We start from the raw sequence: 20,070 nt of genomic DNA, 5'->3' as shown, positions 1-20,070 counted from the left end.
CACTGGCAGCTGCACAGGCCCCCAGTGATTCCTCCTAAAGTATCTTAGCGTACAGCCTTGGAATGACGGTCTACAGTCTGGAAAACGTGGGGCTGATTTGTGTGTTGGATCGAGTTCAAGTGGAATCAACTCTGAAGGCTTCTGTTTTATTGCTCCTCTCAGCCAAAATGCCTAAATTTGACAAGAAGCTCAGAAATGCATATACCAGGGATTCAATTACTGGTTGGGCGGGCTTTTGTTTCAGCCCAGCACTTACACCCCTGAAATAATCAAGACCCAGACAAAAGACCATAAGTACAGTTTGCACTTATCTATTCTCTGCAGAGGCAAGACGGGGGCTTCTAAATCGCACAATATTGAAATACAAGGAAAGGGCACCACCATGTGGACACTGTGATTTACAAAATACATTATTAATCTATTATCTATGAATTTAAAAAAAAATGGCAATGCAATTGATATGCGTCTGAAGATGTTATTTTCTTCTTCTACATAATGACAAATACATTGTTTGTTTTTTTGCATTTGCAAAGGTACCGCGACACCATGAGCCGAATAGACTAGTAATGATTTATTTCATTTTGATGTCGTTATTTCTAGAAACACGTTCGAATGATCCTAAGAACTGATCCAGAGTCGCTTTGTTCTGACGTTCCTTGTGAACATTTGAAACGGGTACTTAGAACCTATCCCAAATCATCCGAAGCGGACCGAATCTATCCAACATGGCCGAAGTGAAAACGGATCTCTCGATTTCGGGTGCAGATTTTACAGGAAATACTTTCGTTGTGCTGCATTTGTGAAGGGCTGCCATTTTACCGAGCTTACGGTAAGAAAGAGTTGGTTGTGATGCGTACACGTTCATTGCACATATTCCGCTGTTGCTTGCTGATCATAACCGAAACACTGCAAAAGAAAGTGTTTCGTGGAAAAACAACCATTACTGTTTTTTCTGTCTTTTGACTAGCTAGCTTATTGCCGCGGCTCAGTCTAGTAAGCTTAACGTTAGCTTGATGCTAACTCGCTTGTGCGCTAACGTTACTCCGTTTTTGACGGCTGGCCAGTCGAAACATGGGCAGCTGATTGAGTCAAACTCGTTTTTGAGCTTGCCTAGCCAGCTGCTTTTCCCATCTAGCCAGCCACCTAACGTTAGCTATGTTAAGCTATCCCCAAGCACAGGCCTTAACCATAACGTTATATAGCTAGCAAGCTAAGTGAATAGATCTAACTAGCTAACGTCACTAACGTTATAAATCCACATGGTCACTCCAACAACAAAAAAGTTAACTTTAGCCAGGAATGGATTGCTTTGCTACCATTGATCTGTTTTTTATAACATTTGTCTTATCAGCATCAACAGTATGAACCATGAGTGACCAAGTGGTCCAACTCTCCTCAGCCTTCCACCATGAGGACATGCTTCAGTCTCTGCACCAGCTCAGGCTACATGGTCACCTGTGCGATGTCACAGTCCAGGTCGACTTCCAGGGTGAGCTGGAAGAGTTTGAGGCTCACCAGGCGGTCCTAGCTGCCTCCAGCGGCTACTTCAAGAACATCCTACTGGCACCGGACCCACCCAAGAAACTATTCTTGGGGAACGTTCGAACCACTGATTTCACCAGGTTCTTGGAATATGTATACACTGGCAAACTGGAGGTGGATAAAGAGTTTGCTAAAGACACGATTGGTGTAATACATGAAGTGGCAACACTGTTGGAGTGTAAGAGCCTTGTCCAGGCCTGCAGCTCGGTTCTCTATGAAGGCAGCTTGAGTCTGCACAGGGTTGAGGCATCCATGTCACAAGACACGGAAGATGATTTGTATGATGTAGGAGAGGAGGATGGGGCGCTGGGGGTCGGAGTCAACAAAGTTCCCAAAATAGCCTCCACCAAGAGGCTGACCCCTCCTACCAAACCAGAGAGGGGGGAGAAAAGGGCAAAGGTCGCGGTCACAGCCGAGGAGGAGAAGTCAGAGGTGAATAAAGACACTGAGGTCTCTGGGAGGAGGAGTAACAGGCTGGCAGGGCGCAGAGTCTTCATTGACATTCCTAAGAAGAAGTACGTGAGGAAGATGAAGGACCAGACCCTGGCGCAGATGGAAGATCTGCCTGACAACAACACTCAGACAACCAGTCAGGAGGAGAACACTTACAACACACAGGTAGGTGCAATGTTTTGATGCTTTGATTTGGCGGATGAGGCATGTAGTAAAGCATTTAAAACATCTAGACAAAAGTGCTGTCCAATTGATCTTGACGATTATTGTTATTACACAGGAGGCAGAAGAGGCCCTTCCAGAGCCTCTGCCTGAAAAAGGGGGGGCGGGACTGGAGTCGACAGACGTTGATGATGAAGATGAGGTGGAAGAGGGAGATATACCAGAGGATTGTCCAGATGACTCCCTCTTCTTGCCCAGCAAGGAAGAGGAGGGTGAGGAGGAGGGAGAGGAGCGTGCCACCAACAGATCATCCAGACGTATTGACACTCAATACAAGTGTGACAAATGTCAACGGACCTTCCACTATGAGAAGAGCTACCTGAAGCACGTCAAGTAGGTGGAGTTGGATATTACACATTAGTTAGACATTCGTTGGATCATGAATGGGTGGGTTTGAAAATGAGAGAAGACAAATGTAGACCTACTCTGTACTGTACAATGTAAAGTGCTTTGAGCACTTGTAAAGGGGTTAGGAAACCTGAGCTCTCAACTATTGTCATTGTTGTTCTGATCACGTCTCTAATAACTACATTGTTACCATGACCACCAGGACGAGCCACAGTGTGCAGGGGGAGGTGACGTACCGTTGTGACACCTGCCAGCAGACCTTCGCCAACCGCTGCAACCTGAAGATCCACCAGAGACACGTCCACAGTGACGAAAGGCTGTTCCCCTGTGACGTCTGCACCAAGACCTTCAAACGCAAGAAGGACGTGACGCGCCACCGACGACAGGTTGGGATGGGTCCGAGTCAGAGGACTTGGGACTGCTTTTGTAACACTTTTATGTAGGATTCTCTCGATTGACGCCCTGTTCCCCACGTAGGGCACAACTTTTGACCAGAGCCGTCGGTGGCTAAACCCATGTGTGTCTGGTCAAAAGGCAAAATGTGAAAATGGTATATCCTTTTCAATTTGCTGCAAGACTAATCATTAATTGAGACGATAAATATTGACTCTTTTCTACGTCTAGGTGCACGAGGGAGGCGGCGAGCGACACACCTGTCTTGTGTGTAACAAGGCGCTGAGCTCTAAGACAGCGTTGACGCTACACGAGAGAACGCACACAGGAGACAAGCCCTACTCCTGCACTGACTGTGAAGCCAAGTTCTCCCAGAGCTCAGCCCTCAAGACACACCGCAGGACTCACACAGGAGAGAAGCCTTTCGCCTGTGACCAGTGTGATGCGAGGTTCACCCAGAACCACATGTTGTCCTATCACAAAAGGGCCCACACGGGTAAGACTTTCACTTCTTACACAGATGCACTGTAAAAATGTTTTAAAGCTGCTAGGTTTGGCTTTTCCTGATTTAATCAGGATTTTTTACACTGTTTCTTAGATCTACACAAACCAGTCTAAACCAATCTGTTTTGTTTGGCCTACCAGGAGAGAAGCCTTTTATGTGTGAGAGCTGTGGGAAAAGCTTTGCCTCTAAAGAATACCTGAAACACCACTCCAGAATCCACACAGGCTCCAGGCCTTACAAGTGTGAACAATGTGGTCGGGCCTTCGCCCAGAGAAACTCCCTCCACCAGCATATGAAGATACACACAGGTAACCACTGCGTTATTACATCTTATGTAGCCATTTTATTTTCATGCTGACTGCATCGAATGTTACAGTTAGTCATCACAAGACACATTGCTACTACCGTCTAATAGTTCGGTATCTTGCATTTTATAGTGAATTATTACCCCTTGAAAATGTCTTCCTCTGCTGACCCTTGCCCTTTAACCCCTGTCTGACCTGTGTGTGTAACTGTCTCAGGTGAGCGTCCGTACCACTGTACAGATTGTGATAAGCAGTTCACCCAGCTGAATGCCCTCCAGAGGCACCAGAGGATTCATACAGGGGAGAAGCCCTACATGTGTGGCCTCTGCAACCGTACCTTCACGGACAAGTCCACCGTACGCAGGCACACCATGGTGCGTTACTACACTACTGCAACAACACTTGTTTCAATACTCAAATGTGTGCGATACGTCATGTTGGAGACATTGATATGTGCTGCAAAACGCCTGTTATTTGAAGATGTGCACTTTATTCCACAGACTCACGACCAAAACACTCCATGGAAGAACTACCTGGTGGTCCTCAAGGACAACATGGAGAAAAAGACTAAGAAGCCCAGAAGCCTTGGTAGAAAGGTTAAAATAGAGACTGTGGTTCGGGAGCTGGAAGGGGATAGTGGAGCTGGAGGTAGGCTCCAGGAGGGGACCATATTGGTTCCTGGTGAGCCCATCACCCTCTCAGCCAGCTGGGGCGACCCAGGGACCATCGCCCTGGTTAGCCACACCACCCTGGGTGGGTTCACGGTCATCCAGACAGAGATGCCGGCTGGGACCCAGCTACCCATCGTCACCACAGACTGCACCGGGGCCAGTGTCATCTCTCTGGATGGATCCACTGTCTCTGTCCCCTTTACTATCCCTGTCTCTATGTCCTCCATCTCTGTGTCCTCGTCCTCCTCTGGCGTCCTCCCTGTCCAGACTGTGTCTGTCTCTGTCCCAGTCACTGTTTCAGGGGCCATATTTGCCCCAGTTTCAGAGACCAGTCTTTCAACTTCATGTGTTCTGGAAACTGCGGTGTCGCAGACCATCTTGGCTCCAGATTTGGAAGCTGGGCCGTGTTCAGATACGACGGCCATTGCGGATCCCGAGGAGGCAGTTTCAGAGTGTGCCCCTATCTCTGAGGAGTGTGTCACAGTGCAGACATCAGAACTGGAGACTGAGACACCGAGCGCTGCTGTCTCTAATGAGGAACAACACAGTGTACCAGAGGACATTGGGACTGTGGAAGACCTGGAGGTGTCCACTGAAGATACTGTGGTGTAGGTTGGCATGTATTTCAATGTACACTCCCTTCCGTATGCATTTGGGCACTGAAGATAATTCCTTTAATTTGGCTCTATACTCCAGCATTTTGGATTTTGAGGTCAAATGTTTCATACGAGGCGACAACAGGACACTACCTTTTTTTCCGTGTACAAATTGAAAGCACTGTATCGAAATCAAATCAAATGTATTCGTCACGTACACAGTTTACAGCTGGTATACAAGGTGCAGTGAAATGTTTGCCCTAGCTCCCTCAATGCAGTACATCAATCAACAATAACAGTGAAGAGTTAAGTAGAAAATAACAAGTAGTAGAAGAGGCAATATGAGTAGTAATAATGGACTGTATTTACACTATTAACAAATATAAAGTGGGTTGTGGAATCAATAGTACTAGAACAGCAGCATTGAGTGTGTGAGCTCAGTGCTTGTGTGTGTGTGTTTATAGGTGTGTGTGTGTTTATGTGTGTTTGTGTGGAAGGGTTGAATATGTGTGTAGTGCAAATCATTTCTAAGGTGCCTAATGCAAATAGTCTCTACGGTGCAGATCTGTGCTAGGTTTGAATTTTTAGCAGTCTGATGGCCCGGTGGTAGAAGCTGTCTCTGAGCCTGTTCGTCCGAGACCCAATACTCGGATACTACTTGCCAGATGGTAACAGTGAACAGTCCATGACTCGGGTGACTGGAGTCCTTAAAGATCTTTGGGGCCTTCCTAAGACACGGGCTGGTGTAGATGTACTGGAGGGCAAGGAGCTCGCCCTCAGTTATTCATTAGGTCGTCCGCACCAACCTCGGTAGGGCCTTCCAGTTGAGGGCGGTGCGTTTGCCGTACCAGGCGGCGATGCAGCCGTTCAAGAGGCTCTCGATTGTTCAACTTCTTTAGGATCCTAGGGCCCGTGCTGAATGTCTTCAGGCGCCTGAGGTTTGAGAGACACTGCTGCTAAAACCACGGCGGGGGTGTGATTGGATCATGTCCGGTTCTCTGTAATGTGCACGCTGAGGAACTTGAAGCTTTTTACCCTTCTCCACTGCAGCCCGGCCGATGACAATAGTGGCGTGCTCCTCTCCTCGTTTCCTGTAGTCCATAATCAGCTGCTTGGTTTTTGCTGACTTTGAGGGAGAGGCTGTTTCCCTGGCACCACTGACTCTAGTCCCTCCCATTTGAAGAAGTCATAAGTATTTGGACACATTCACTTATAGTGTATTAAAGTTGTCAAAAGTGTAGTATTTGGTTCCATATTTGTATGACTATGTTAAGTTTGTGACTACAAACTAGTGCACAGGTGTCAATTGGATGCATTTGCAGTTTGTTTTGGGTTATGTTTTGACCAATGAACTGTATGGTGAATCATGTATTGTCATTTTGGAGTGACTTTTATTGTAAATAAGGACGTTTTTGAACATTTCTACATGAATGTGGATGCTACCATGATTATGGATCATTCATAAATGAATTGTGAATAATGATGGGTGAGGAAGTTAGAGGCACAAAGATCATCCCCCCCAAAAAATGCTGAACTCCCATGTTAATGGTCAGGTTAGCACGTTCTGTAACCTTCTCACTAGTCATTATTCATTCCTGATTTTTCTTAATCATGGCATTATCCGGATTCATTTTGAAGTGTTCTGAAACATCTTATCTACTCAGAAATACAATTACTCCATTCACCATTCAGTTCCTATCAGGCAAAACTTAACACAGAGTATTAAAATACCCTCAAATAAAAAGTGACATTCTGTACTGTTGTCCCATATGAGACATTTGCTCTCATCCAAAAATGCTGGAGGATAGAGCCAAATTAAAATGTGTAGCTTCACTGTCCATATACATATGAAAGTGTCTATTTATTGGGTCTGAATTCATATTTTATGTCTGTCCTCTACTCTGTTGACGAAACGTTACGGGGTTGCCTTTTTGAAATTTAGGCTGGGATTGAATCGGATTGTGGGTTCTAGGTATTGTGGATTTTAACCTCTCAAATATTGAGCAGTTCTGAACAGGTTCCAACTGATATTTTGGTGTACAAAGCCATATGTGAACGTCGTAGGGTTCAGTGCCTCGAAAGCTTTATCTGTCTGCACTCAGCTACCACTCTCAGAACGGACCTGGAAGTGTCAGGTTTCAGACCGCATAGGAAGTAACGTGTCACACTTTCTGGCCTATCCAGACAAATAATCGATTTACTCTCCCTCTGGGAGACAGAATATGAAAGGGGACAGTCTAGTGCACAGGTGTCAAACTCATTCCACAGAGGGCCGAGTGGCTGTGGGTTTTGCTCCTCCCTTGTACTTGATTGATGAATTAAGGGCCCTAATTAGTAAAAAAAAAAAAACCTGCTGACGCTAGGCCCATGGAATGAGTTTGACAACCCTGGTCGAGCGCAAGGGTATTCAACTCTTAAAGGCTCTGATTGGTCCATCTGATGTCTGCAGTGGACGTACAGCGTTTACTGCGACGCGGCCTCCGCAGAGGTCAGAACGTTCACACTTCTTCACGGAGCAGAGCTGTTGTCAAGGAAGTGGGTTTGTGTTTATACAGGACCTCACCTACCATCAACTACCATCAACTATTCATGTCGATGCGGATCTATACAGAGCTATAAGGAGACCTTCACATTGTTACATAATTTGGGAGGCACACGGCGATGCGGTATGGAGTTCGATTTGCTCTCCGAAAGCCTCCGGAGGCGCCGCATTTGCGTCACATCCTCCGTACTGAGCCTCCGGTCCACATTTCGGAAGCCTGCTGGTTTTCTGTTCTACCTGATAATGAATTGCATACACCTGGTGTCCTAGGTCTAAATCAGTCCCCGATTAGAGGGGGAATGATGAAAGACAACAGTGGAACTGGCTTGAGGTCCAGGATTGAGTCTGAGGGGTCTAGCGAGTCTAAATCTAATAGCTAAATGATCCTTGCTATTACCATTTTAAAATAATTATATGTTAGCTTGGTAAGTTGTTTATTTGATTGTTCCTATATTTAGAAAAAACATGTCATTTTAAGCCCCACTTTTGTTGAATAGGAAAATAAATCAATGTATTTTCATACTATTTGTACTATGTATTTGAGCTTGCATCAAGTGAGTACATCTCAGCAATGTATAACATTTTTTTACCAGAAAGATGAGTTCCAGACCCAAAACTAAGCTATAAACAATACATGGTACGGTTGCAATCTTGTTTGTGTATAAATGTATCATTCAAGGCAATGATTCCGCTGAGACACCATTCACGGTCGACGCGGCATATGTTGGCTTACTCGGAAATAGCCTTGATCGGGAAAAAAAGCTGCAAGGTCTATAACCCGCAATCAGAATCTCTGCCTAAGTATGCTTAATTCATGTTTTGACATTTACTCCTAACATGATCACTAATACAAATTAAAATATACATGCACATATCATTTTCAAATTGCGTGGACTAAGTTTTCGACAAACAGCAATATCAGTAGACCCACAGAATGATAAATGATTTTATTTAGTTAATTTTGAGACACAGACCAAATAAAAAGAAAAGAGCACCATTCCATCTGAAAGAAGCTTGATATGCAGGCTGACTGCCTCCTACGTTGTGGGGCACTCAGTAAAAACCTTGCCGCAGCTCATCACTACTAGGAAATGTTGCGCAACACAATTACCTATACACACAAAGAACTACAGCTCTGCTAGTTGCCAGCTAGAGGATGCACTAGCAAACACCAACATGGTTACAACTTCACGACACATAGTACATCAACATGAGTGACAATGAAAGAACAAAGCTGGAGTTTAGAAGTGAAACTGTTCTTACAGTGGGCAAGAGATTTTCTTAGCTCTGCGTTTAAAAAAATAATCATTTACAAGCAGAATTAGGAAGTCGCCTCACATAGGCAGATTGTGTAGATAACCTCATAAGAAATATGGAGAAAAAATACCAACTAAGCAAAATATACTTTCTGGCCATGTCTTGATTGTATTTGTATCAATTGTCCCATTTCAATAATAAGATTTTTTAAATTTTAAATACGAAACAATTCATTGTGTCATCTCAGGCTGGATTACCTTTGTTTACAAGAACCATTTATGATATATAAGTAATGGACATTTCCCTTGTAAGACTTTTCAGCTGGAAGCCAAGCAAACACAATATAAATATATATTTAAAATACTAATTCCTACATGAAAAGTCACACCTGTTGAACCTAATAGAATCATGAATTACAACTGTACAAATCATGCAGTGTTTGTGCGCTCAATACTAACATCAGTGGTCAATGCCTTGGAATTAGAATGCCTCTCTGCCCTTCTCAGAAGTTCACTCACCACTAAACAGGAAACGTATCGGATCTATCCTCCAGAAAGAGGTGCGACTGGACCCACATCCTAACTAGAGTTTGGTGATAAGAGAGCACTGATATAATAGAATTCAACAGCGTATACATAAGTCTTTATAAAGACCTACACCGGGGGTAGGCAGCTAGATTCAGACGCAGGATCATTTTTGTAGGAGCGGATGGTTTCGGGGCCAGAACATAATTCTAATCATTTGTACACTGCAAATGTACCACAACAAAGCCCAAAAAGAGATTGTATTTGAAAATAAAATAATCATAATTTCACACCTTCATTGCATGGATACACGATCGCATATCCCTTTTTTTAATTTGTGGGAATACTTGGGAACAGATTTGCTAAATTAAACAATTTTTTTTAGCTGACCAAAACCTCAAATCCCTCCCCAAAAGTCAGATCCCTGGACTAGACATTGCAGCGGATTTAACTAACTGGACATTCTGTATGTAAGAACCTGGGCTGAGTCATTGCACAAAAACAATATGGGATGAGGGGTGAAGTCGTGGAGAGGGGTGGCATGCCATGTGTTCCCCCTGTCGTGGTCTCACTTCAGGTCTCCCTCGTCCCCTTGGATGGTCTTCTTGATGCGCAGCAGCATGGTGGTCTGCCATTGGTCCAGACGAGAGATGGAGTCAAACTCTTTAATCTGATGGAAATCGAAAGGGAATAAGATTAAATCTAAGCACCTGTTAAAATACTAAAAGGAATCCATGCTTTCTTTCCTTAAATTATTTACTGATCTGGCATGACTGCATTTGTGAATGCCATATACTGGAGTCAAGGGCTTTCACCATTCCAATGATAGGCAACGACATCAGACCTACATTATTTCCAAAGGGAAAAAGCAGCCCGCCCTGTGAATCAATGAGCCATTTAGACTTACTGCTTCTGTGAAAGCTTCACAGTTCTGTTCCTCATGAGCATCCAGGAGTTTCTGTAAAACAGTGATTTACAGTAGCTTATCAGATTGCTTCTGCAAAATGGCTGCCGTGCAGGTGCTACACAGTAGTAGTGGATGACATAACCGCATCCCATGTAAGCGCTTTGAGATCTAGTGAACTTTGCACAATATAACTTTAATATATTACCATGATCAACACCATAAAGGGATACAAATAACAAATCGAAGGCTTTAGATGGGGTCAGTGATATACCTTCAACAGCTTGCACTCTCTTGAGTCAGAGAAGGCTGGGAACATCTCTTCGTACTTCTCGACAGCAAGCTGCAGAAATAAAAACATTTAAATGCAGTTTTCCTTCATACAAAGCACTAAGTCAGAGGACTGCTTCATTTACAAATCAGAAGGGCACTGAATCCCTTATGGTCTAGGTGACATGACGCTGCCGACTGACTTTGGCGTTAAGTTCATCCACGATGAAGTGACACAGAGAGGCTTTGAAGAAGTACTCTTTGGCACTGTATTTCAGCAGGGGGTTATCCATGGTGCTGGATCCAACCTGGTAACACACACACACACACACGAACACGGTCAATTCACTGGGTTCATCAATTTCATTGGGAAACCATTGATATACAAATCAGTTTCTGTTCAGACACACGTGCACCCACAAGCATGCCGAGTTGACACACACACACACCTGTTCGTAGATCTCGATGGCCTTTGCGTACTGTTCCAACTGAGCGGCGTAGGCCCCCACCTTCAGTAGACACTTGTTTGCAGAACTGTTGGACTCCTCTCCTTTGTAGTAGTCTGCTGCCTGCTCATAGTGGGCGATGGCCTAGAGCAGGACCAGGGGGAAATGGGAACCAAAACACTGAGTAGAGGTCCAGAAAAGGCAAAATAATGGATTTTCTTTCTAATGTAAACCAATAAGGAAATGAGACGGCGAGAATTTGGTAAACTATTCCAAATATTCCATGTCTTCAGACACCTTTACTAGTCCAATAACCATATACGACGACAGCACAAACATATTCAAAACGCACCTTCTCTATATCCACCAGTTCTGACTCGTAGATCTCTGCGATGGTGATGTGGTGTTTGGCTGCGATGGTGAACCTTCCCTGGACGAGCCAAACACAGGACAGGAATCAATACTGGGGCCGGGAGTTTTACCTTACTACGTACGTGACCAGACCAGGAAATGCTCTGGACCCTGATCGTTACTAAGTGGCTTTAGAGAGAGGAGAGAAATCATTACTAAGAACTGGCTTTGCAGAGAAACCAAGTACTTTAAAATCTAGCCTTGCGTCACAATACAAACGCTGCAGTTGAAATGGCCTTTGTAAGCTACTCCACGCAATACAGCACTCTTTTGAAACAGAGGGGAGCATCTTCAAGGAGCCTGGGCTCCTTTAGGGAGGGTGCCATTGAGAGAAGAGCATTGGAATGAAATAGTACAACCTGCATCATCAGAACAGTTTTACAACTACAGCCAAAAGGAATTCTGACAAGGAAATTAAAATCGGTCATTCATGAACACTGGTGATGATGAACCATGACAATGTATTGTATGTTTCTGGCCATGCATGTCCTCATCTGTGAGCGTCTGTCTTACCATGTCTGTGTATATATCAACAGCTGCGTTTAAGCACTTGATAGCCTCTATTGGCAGCATTAAAGGAAGAGGGGAGAGTTAAGAGTGACAGACAGTATTAGGGTAGGTTAGATGCATACATTCGTACAATCCAAAAGGAGATTTCTGAAAATTGGAAAGTAGTGAAAGAAACAATGCATGCTCTTGCGTTACGATTCTCTCGTGGATCAAGGTTGCATCACATTAAATCTTATTTTTCCTTGTGGCTGGCTTGGCATTTCATCTACAGTAGGTTATAATTCCATCACCACCAGTGGGTGGGTTTATTATTAAACCCACTCTCGACAACATGGCAGGCTAACCTCAATAATAACCATCCCAGGGATGGTACTCCAGCCCCAACTTTCTACCGTTTTATTCATACCAAAAGGTAAAGAGGAGAGCCCACTGGAGCTACTCAATTCTACTCAGTAAATATTTATTGAACGGTACTCAAGGGCATTTCTTTTTGCAATATAGTCACAGTTTAATATAGTAAAGCAATAAGGCACGAGGGCATGTGGTATATGGCCAATATACTACAGCTAAGGGCTGTTCTTAGACATGACGCATTGAGGAGTGAATGGACACAGCCCTTAGCCGTGGTATATTGGCCATTTACCACAAATCCCTGAGGTGCCTTATAGCTATTATAAACTGGTTACCAACATAATTAGAGCAGTAAAAATGTCATGTTTTGTCATACCCATGGTATACGGTCTGATATACCACGGCTGTCAGCCAATCAGTATTCAGGGCTTGAACCACCCAGTTTATGGTCATCAATACAGCATGGCTCTCTCACCTCTGACCCCGGAGCTGATGGTTGGCCCACATGTCAGATGCAAACAGACAACCTATACAGGGTGGCCTGATTTCTGACACAGTACCCAGAAAGACTTGGACGTATCGTGTGTAACACTAAGAAATGACTGGGAATTCTAATTCAAAATCACTCTTCCCAGTAGACTAGCTTCTCCATAGAGCCCATTCTGCTCAAGCTACCTTTCTAGAGCCACAACTGTGGATCTGACTGACACATACCACACACTTCTATTAGCCCTGGAAAATGTGCAGCAGTTTTTGCTACTTTCACAAGGGACTGAAATGTAGTAAACTAAGGTTAAAGCAGGCTGTTTGAGGTCAACTACTGTAACCTAAAGGCCCAGTTTGGCATTTTGGTGTGCGGTATCTCACCGCTGGGGTCTGCCTTTTTGAAAGCGTTTCCTGCATCGATGAAGCTGGTGGCCGAGTCGTGTTTGTTCTGGAGCTGCATGTGGATCCGGGCCGCCTGGCAGAAGGCATTACCAGCAGCTGGAGACACACACACAAACAAACACATTTAACCTCAACATAAAGCAAATTCATTGCACCTTGTTCCTCAAGGCCCTCCAAGAATAGTGCTGTGCAATTACAGAATTATGGATGGAATCACACAGCTAAAATGACTTCAAAACACAGTGACTCCATCCACACAGAGGAGTGGGCAGCACACCCTGCCAGTCTCATGTGTGTAGGCTACTGTTATTTAAACACGTCAACCTCGTGCCGATTCGCTCTATATTTGCATATTTCTGACACTGAATGTTATCAGATCTTCAACCAAAATCGAATACTAGATAAATGGAACACGAGTGAACAAATAACACGGATACTTATTTCATTTGTTGAATTAAAGTTATGCAACACTCAAAAACAAAATGAATTGCCCCGACACTCAATAACTGATTGTGACACGTTTAGCTGAAACGACTTCAACCAAATGCTTCCTGTAGTTGATCAGTCTCACAATCTGTGGATGAATTTTGGCCCTTTCCATGCAGAACTGCTTTAACTCAGCGACATTTGTGGGTTTTTGCATGTGAACTGCTAGTTTCATGTCCTGCCACAACATCTTAAAATCGGGTTTAGGTCTAGACTTTGACTAGGCCATTCCAGAACTTTAAAAATGTTGCTTTTCAGCCATTCTGGTGTAGACGTGCTTGTGTGTTTTCGGATAACTTTCTTGTTGCATGACCCAGCTGCGCTTCAGCTCACAGACGGCTGATCTGTTTTCAGAGCAGAATTCATGGCTCCTTCAATGATGGCAAGTCGTCCAGGTCGTGAGGCAGCAAAGCATCCCCAAACCATCACACTTCCACCATGCCTGACCGTTGCTACGGGGTTCTTAATGTGGAATGCAGTGTTCGGTTTGCGCCAGACACAACAGGACCTAAGTCATCCAAGAGGTTGACTCAAATTTATCAATAAGCACCTGGATGATGGTCAAGACTCCTGGAAGAATGTTCCATGGATAGATTCCGTTTATCTAATATTAGATTTCAGTTAAAGATCTGATAACATTCCGTGTCCAAGATATGAAAAAAATGACAAAATCAGAAAGGGGGGAAATACTTTTTTCACAGCACTGTATAGTCAATACTTCCCATACTGACAGCATTTAACGCTTTAGTTTGAATTACTACCTTCGTCAGAGATGCACAGGCACACACACCTCAACTCTGACAATGTCACAACCACTAATGGGCTAATCGTTCAATCAAGGTCAACCATGTTTAGTGTGAAATAGAGCACACAGAAGTGTACCATTCCAGTTCTTGGCCATCTTGAACATGTTGGCTGCTCTGCAGTACATTTCACAAGCCTCTTCAACTTTATGAGGGCCGCTGGAGAGAGAAGAGAGCAAAATACATAGGTTTGAGTCTTGAGTGTTAACCCTATGCCATACAGTTTCAGATCCAGGTGAAGTTGCTCGTATAGGAAAAGACTACAATGCAGTGCTTTCATCAACCAAGCACTTTCATTATTGACCAAACACCTTATGCTGAGAGAGAAGACATCAGTCAGCCGGCCATGTTGGATGGTGGTGCCGGTATTGATCTCTGTCTCTCTCTCCCTAATTTGCAGCAGGCCTGATGGAAGCAGCCAATTTGTATGTAAACTTTCCGACAAAACAAAATACGCTAGACAAGGTGGATCTTTGTGTCGGTATAATGTATTATGCAAGAAATGTTGGTGGAAACCCCTTTATGTAGAAAAATGTATATAATAACCATCACAGGGAAGCAAACTTGGGAGTCACGCAATGAAATATTGTGTGGTCCTCCCACTACGACTCGGGAAAGCATGCAGTTTATTAGGCGACAGATGAATATAAAATATGATGAACTTCACAGGGTGGTGAATGTGCACAGCGATGAGCTTAAATGATCCTTTCCAATAAATATTGAGGGTCTTATTCTAGTGACATCATGATCGATGCTTGGCTGCAATTTGACAAATAAAAATAATGCTTGCTCTTGTCCATAATAACTCATGTAGTATCTGGTACGTCTGTAAGTTAACAATGAAGTAAGGTACAGCGGAAGTTTATGCAACATGGCTTTATAAACAAAAAGAGTGTAATGCATCGATCTACAAGACTTCAAAGAGGGCCAGTCTACTTTCATATACAGAATGCAATGATGTGTACTGAACCTATCACTCGTAATAAAGCAAGTACTCGATGATAAACTGCATCCCATGGCTTCAATACAGTGGCACCTGCATTCATATGGACAATATCGCCATAGTCTATGAAATCGGTATGAAAGTCGACTGCCATTTAATGAAAGGCTTTAGGCCTACCTCAATCTGATATGATCCTCATACAGCACGTTAATGGTTGTTCCCCGGTATAGTACAGTAGAAAGGCTGTGCCCAAAGCCAGACACCCAGGTAGGCTTTTCTCTAACGATGGAGAGTTAGAAGTGTCAGATTTAGACCCCTCCATTGCTTTCACCTTAGTGGCCCTTTTGAGAGCCATTTCATTTAATTAAGAAGACTATTGGATGGCTGCCAGGAACTGAATGCAGTGAATCTTAGTGTGTGTACACCAAATGCAACATAATTCTTCTCTTCACTGACATGGTATGATTAGAGGGCCCCGTGTTTTGGGCAATCATGTCACATATGTAAGACAATGTCAAAGGAGACAGTTTGATGAAAAAGTTCAATAAAGGTTCAAATCCAGGCATGTCACATGATTGTGCAAAAGACAGGACCCTAGGTAGGGTACAGACAGGTGACGATGGTTAGATACTACCGCACTGTTGGAGCCAGGAAGACAAGCATTTCGCTACACCCACAATAACATCTGCTAAATATGTGTATGTGATCAATACAATTTGATAAGGCTGCCAAATAGAGATCATCAAAATGCTGGCTGGTTATATACACCAGAGACTGGAACCGGACTGACCTGCATTGCAGTGGCCTTGGAACTGGCAGACACACCTACTCCTAGGCCCTACTATTGGAATAAATTACAGGCACATGCATTCATAAATACAGCACACACAAAGGTGGCATATAGGATTACACTTCATAGAAATGGTTAAAGAAGTCGAGATCGAATTGGTGTGCTGTATCAGATGGCCTGATGGGTGTTTAAGAATTTTAAAAACGCAAAAGAATAATACAAATGTATGCATGGAGAGTAATCGTCTGCCTTTGGGATGTTACTTAGCCTTCATGGCACAGGCCCAAGAGTCGTGACCTGCTTCTAGGTTGTTTACATTCACTTGAAGGGAATAATGTAACTGGTTTGTGGCAGACAATAGTAAGTCACTTACTAAGTGTACGTGCACAAATCATCCAAAAAGGTGGTTAGTTCGATATTTAGCATCAGAGCCACTGCCCAAATGACAGATAGCCTTGAAATATGCAGGTAATGGCATAGATTCGCTAATTTAGCTCATTAGAAGGCGCAATGGTTGCTAACGCTACTATAGCTGGTTAAACAGACTGTCTGCAGAAGCATGCATGAGGATGTAGCTAGCAACTAGTTCGTTATTTTAATGACAAAATGTTTACTATGGCATGCTTAGAGGATGTCACATAACGACATATTGTAGAGCTAGCTACATACGATGGCATGGTGCCAATGATTAATCTCTAATGGTGAACAGCTCTGTGCTAATACCCAGAGACGGAGTTAGCATGCGGAGTGATGATAAACTAGCTAACGAAGGTTAGCTTTATTGACAACGTCGTTGCTGAAGCGCTCTTACCCAAACATGCCTCCCAAGAACGAGCCAGACGTTTTCACTTTCTTGTCGGCGTCAGCCATCAGCTGAATCGCTTCCTTCTCTTTCCCGGAGTTGTCCATTCTCTGATTATTAAACAGGGCAAATACTAACGTTGAGTGGCAGTCAGAAAAATAACACCAGCATTCGCTTCTAGTAACGAAGGATTACAGTCGGTGGTTTTATTTAGCGTAGGCGTGCCTTTGCAGTAGCCAAGAGAATCATGGTACTTTGAGTTTCCATCGAGGCACAAAAAACTTGACCTTGTATGCAGTTAAACTACAACTCCCATCTGAAAAACAAATACATTAAAGCCCCTGTTACGTAATATTTCACACGCTTTAGTTAGGTCATAAATTATACCTTTCTGATCTTAGAACAAAACAAATTCTGGGAAGCAAAATAGCTCCTATCGTGACAATGAGACATTAACTAAGACATTTTGAGTCTGTTTACGTCATTGAGCACCTGATGGCGCTTAACACATGGCTCAAACCTTGGACCACATACATACCACCCCAGTCAAGATGTGATGGGCATGCATAGAACTAAAGAGAAATACAGGCACCCCCTTCCATACATGTTGACACAGCAACACAAAGAATTGCAGTCCACACTGCCCTTTCCCACCTGGATAAGAGGAACACCTATGTGAGATTGCTGTTCATTGACTACCGCTCAGTGTTCAACACCATAGTGCCCGCCAAGCTCAGGACCCTGGGAATGAACACCTCCCTCTGCAACTGGATCCTGGACTTCCTGATGTGCCGGCCACCAGGTGGTGAGTGTAGGCACCCACACATCGGCCAAGCTGACCATCAACACAGGGACCCCTCAAGGGTGCGTGCTTAGTCCCCTCCCGTACTCCCTGTTCACCCATGACTGCGTGGCTGCGGACAACACCAACACAATCACTAAGTTTGGTGACGAGCATGACGGTGGTAGGCCTGATGACCGACAACGACGAGACCGCCCTTAGGGAGGAAAAGGGGGGTAGCTAGTTGTACAACTGAATGCCTTCAACTGAAATGTGTCTTCCACATTTAACCCAATCCCTCTGAATCAGAGAGGTGCGAGGAGCTGCCTTAATCGACATCCATGTCTTCGGCGCCCTCGGAACAGTGTGTTAACTGCCTTGCTCAGAGGCAAAACAAAATATTTTTTACTTGTCAGCTCGGGATTCAATCCAGCAACCTTTTGGTTACTGGCCCAACGCTCTAACCACTAGGTTACCTGCTGCCCCCTGAGGGAGGTCAGGGACCTGGCAGTGTGGTGCCAAGACAAACTTTCCCTCAAAGTCAGCAAGACAAAGGAGGCGATTTTGTCCCCGCAGTGGCGCGGGTCGAGAGCTTCCTCGGTGTCCACATCACTAAGAAATTAACATGATCCACATACACCACCACTGTCGTGAAGAAGGCACGACAATGTCGCTTCCCCCCTCAGGAGACTGAAAAGATTTGGCACAGGCCCTCAGATCCTCAAAAATTTGCACCATTGAGAGCATCTTGACTGGCTGCATTACATATGATCGCAAGGCACTTTATCTTTATTTATTTCACCTTTATTTAACCAGGAAGGCTAGTTGAGAACAAGTTTTCATTTACAACTGCGACCTGGCCAAGATAAAGCAAAGCAGTTCGACACATACAACAACACTACCGCAAGTGTGTACGGCCCAGCACATCACTGGTGGTGTCAGGCCCTAAAAATGATCAAAGAATTCAGCCACCCAAGTCATAGACTGTTCTCTCTGCTCCCGTACGGCAAGCAGTACCAATAGACCAAGTCTGGAACCAACAGGACCCTGAACAGCTTCTACCCCCAAGCCATAAGACTACTAAATGGTTAACCAAATTGCTACCCGGACTATCTGCATAGACCCTCCTTTGCACAAACTCTTTTGACTCATCACATACGCTGCTGCTACTTATTGTCTATTCTGTTGCCTAATAACTTCATCCCTACCTACATGTCACAGGACTGCTGATGGGAGGACGGCTCATAATAATGGCTAGAAGGGAATGAATGGTATCAAACACATGGCAACCATGTGTTTGATGCGTTCGATACATTTAATTTCAGAAATTACTATGAGCCCATATTCCCCATTTAATGCGCCAACGGCCACCTGTGCTACTTGTGCATATATACACCTCAATTACCTCAAAACCCTGCACATCAACTCAGTACTGGATGCCCGTGTGTATGTATATATATCTCTCCAAGTTCTTTGCTCATTTTGTAATAATTCCTTGTGTTATTTTATTTGTCTCTCTGCATTGATGAAAGGACCTGTAAGTAAGCATTTCACTCCTAGTTTACACCGGTTTACAGAACAAGTTCAAATATGGTGAATTAGAAAATGTCACTTTATTCTACTCAAGTAATTACTCACGTTTTTGATCTGTTATTTTTTTTTTTAAAGAAGCATATTTCAATGTCATAAAATATTTTATTTACATGTATCCCTTTCCACACAAATTGTAAGTATTTCACTTCATTTAGAGGGATCTTTTTACAGTTCTCTTATAAAGTTTCACTCGCTTACCCTCAAATCCTCCAACAGCCAGTCTGCTGGCACCAGGGGCCGGTCTCCCGGACCAAAAAGTATTCCTAACAGACCATACATTTTTAGAAAACAGCCCCAGGAGAACAAACCAGTTAGGAATAAGATTTTTAATCACAAACACAAATAAAAAAAAAGCATGTCACATCCATATTTTGCAGGGTTGCCTCTACAGGGTTACAAAATTGTTTTCAAACAGCAACAACCAGATGCTTGGTTGGTTATGGGTTGGCAAACCCCTTCAACAATATTCACACACATCTCCTATAAACCGTACTACAGGTCTTCAGACGTGCAAAAACGTAATCTGCATTCAGAAAGAACTGAATTGATTAGCGCCAAATTAGACACCCAGGATTTGCTCAAATGCATGCCTCCGATTGTGTTACTCTGGGAGTGTCCAAGTAAAGTTGACAGAGAATAGGTCCAGCTGTGCTTGTGTGGCGACAACTGCTCTACCCTGTCCACTAGACTAGTACAGGTGCTGCACATCTCCTGGAAACAGCACTTCAGTGCCA

The 20,070-nt window shown here is 43.9% G+C and overlaps 2 protein-coding genes across 5 annotated transcripts; one reads left to right on the top strand and one right to left on the bottom strand.

Annotated features, from left to right (window-relative positions):
* The first annotated feature begins 409 nt into the window (after positions 1-409).
* Positions 410-6,888, top strand: gzf1 (GDNF inducible zinc finger protein 1). Its single transcript, XM_021612520.3, has 8 exons — positions 410-829; positions 1,352-2,160; positions 2,276-2,550; positions 2,768-2,951; positions 3,190-3,454; positions 3,604-3,771; positions 3,985-4,142; positions 4,269-6,888. The coding sequence occupies exons 2-8, from the start codon at positions 1,369-1,371 to the stop codon at positions 5,049-5,051; spliced, it is 2,625 nt and encodes an 874-aa protein (XP_021468195.3). The 5' UTR covers positions 410-829; positions 1,352-1,368; the 3' UTR covers positions 5,052-6,888.
* A 1,621-nt stretch (positions 6,889-8,509) lies between these two features.
* On the bottom strand, positions 8,510-17,280 carry LOC110529878 (beta-soluble NSF attachment protein). Of its 4 annotated transcripts, XM_021612521.3 has the most exons (10): positions 16,972-17,280; positions 14,507-14,586; positions 13,118-13,234; positions 11,903-11,949; positions 11,331-11,408; positions 10,982-11,122; positions 10,736-10,840; positions 10,537-10,605; positions 10,266-10,316; positions 8,510-10,028 (listed from the first exon to the last, which is right to left on the bottom strand). In XM_021612521.3, exons 1-10 carry the CDS (start codon positions 17,067-17,069, stop codon positions 9,927-9,929), a joined length of 888 nt encoding a protein of 295 aa, XP_021468196.1. In that variant the 5' UTR covers positions 17,070-17,280; the 3' UTR covers positions 8,510-9,926. The 4 variants fall into 4 exon arrangements, with proteins under 4 accessions (XP_021468196.1, XP_090099498.1, XP_090099497.1 ...); XM_090243372.1 differs by lacking the exon at positions 11,903-11,949 and having other exon boundaries at positions 16,972-17,193; XM_090243371.1 differs by lacking the exon at positions 14,507-14,586 and having other exon boundaries at positions 16,972-17,157.
* Between the last annotated feature and the right edge of the window lie 2,790 nt (positions 17,281-20,070).

The sequence above is a fragment of the Oncorhynchus mykiss genome, chromosome 8 (assembly GCF_057628025.1).
Source record: "Oncorhynchus mykiss isolate SJ-2025 chromosome 8, ASM5762802v1, whole genome shotgun sequence".
NCBI classification, from domain to species: Eukaryota; Metazoa; Chordata; class Actinopteri; order Salmoniformes; family Salmonidae; genus Oncorhynchus; species Oncorhynchus mykiss.
The sequence above is the reverse complement of the archived record's forward strand: the minus strand, read 5'-3'. Positions and strand labels throughout refer to the sequence as shown.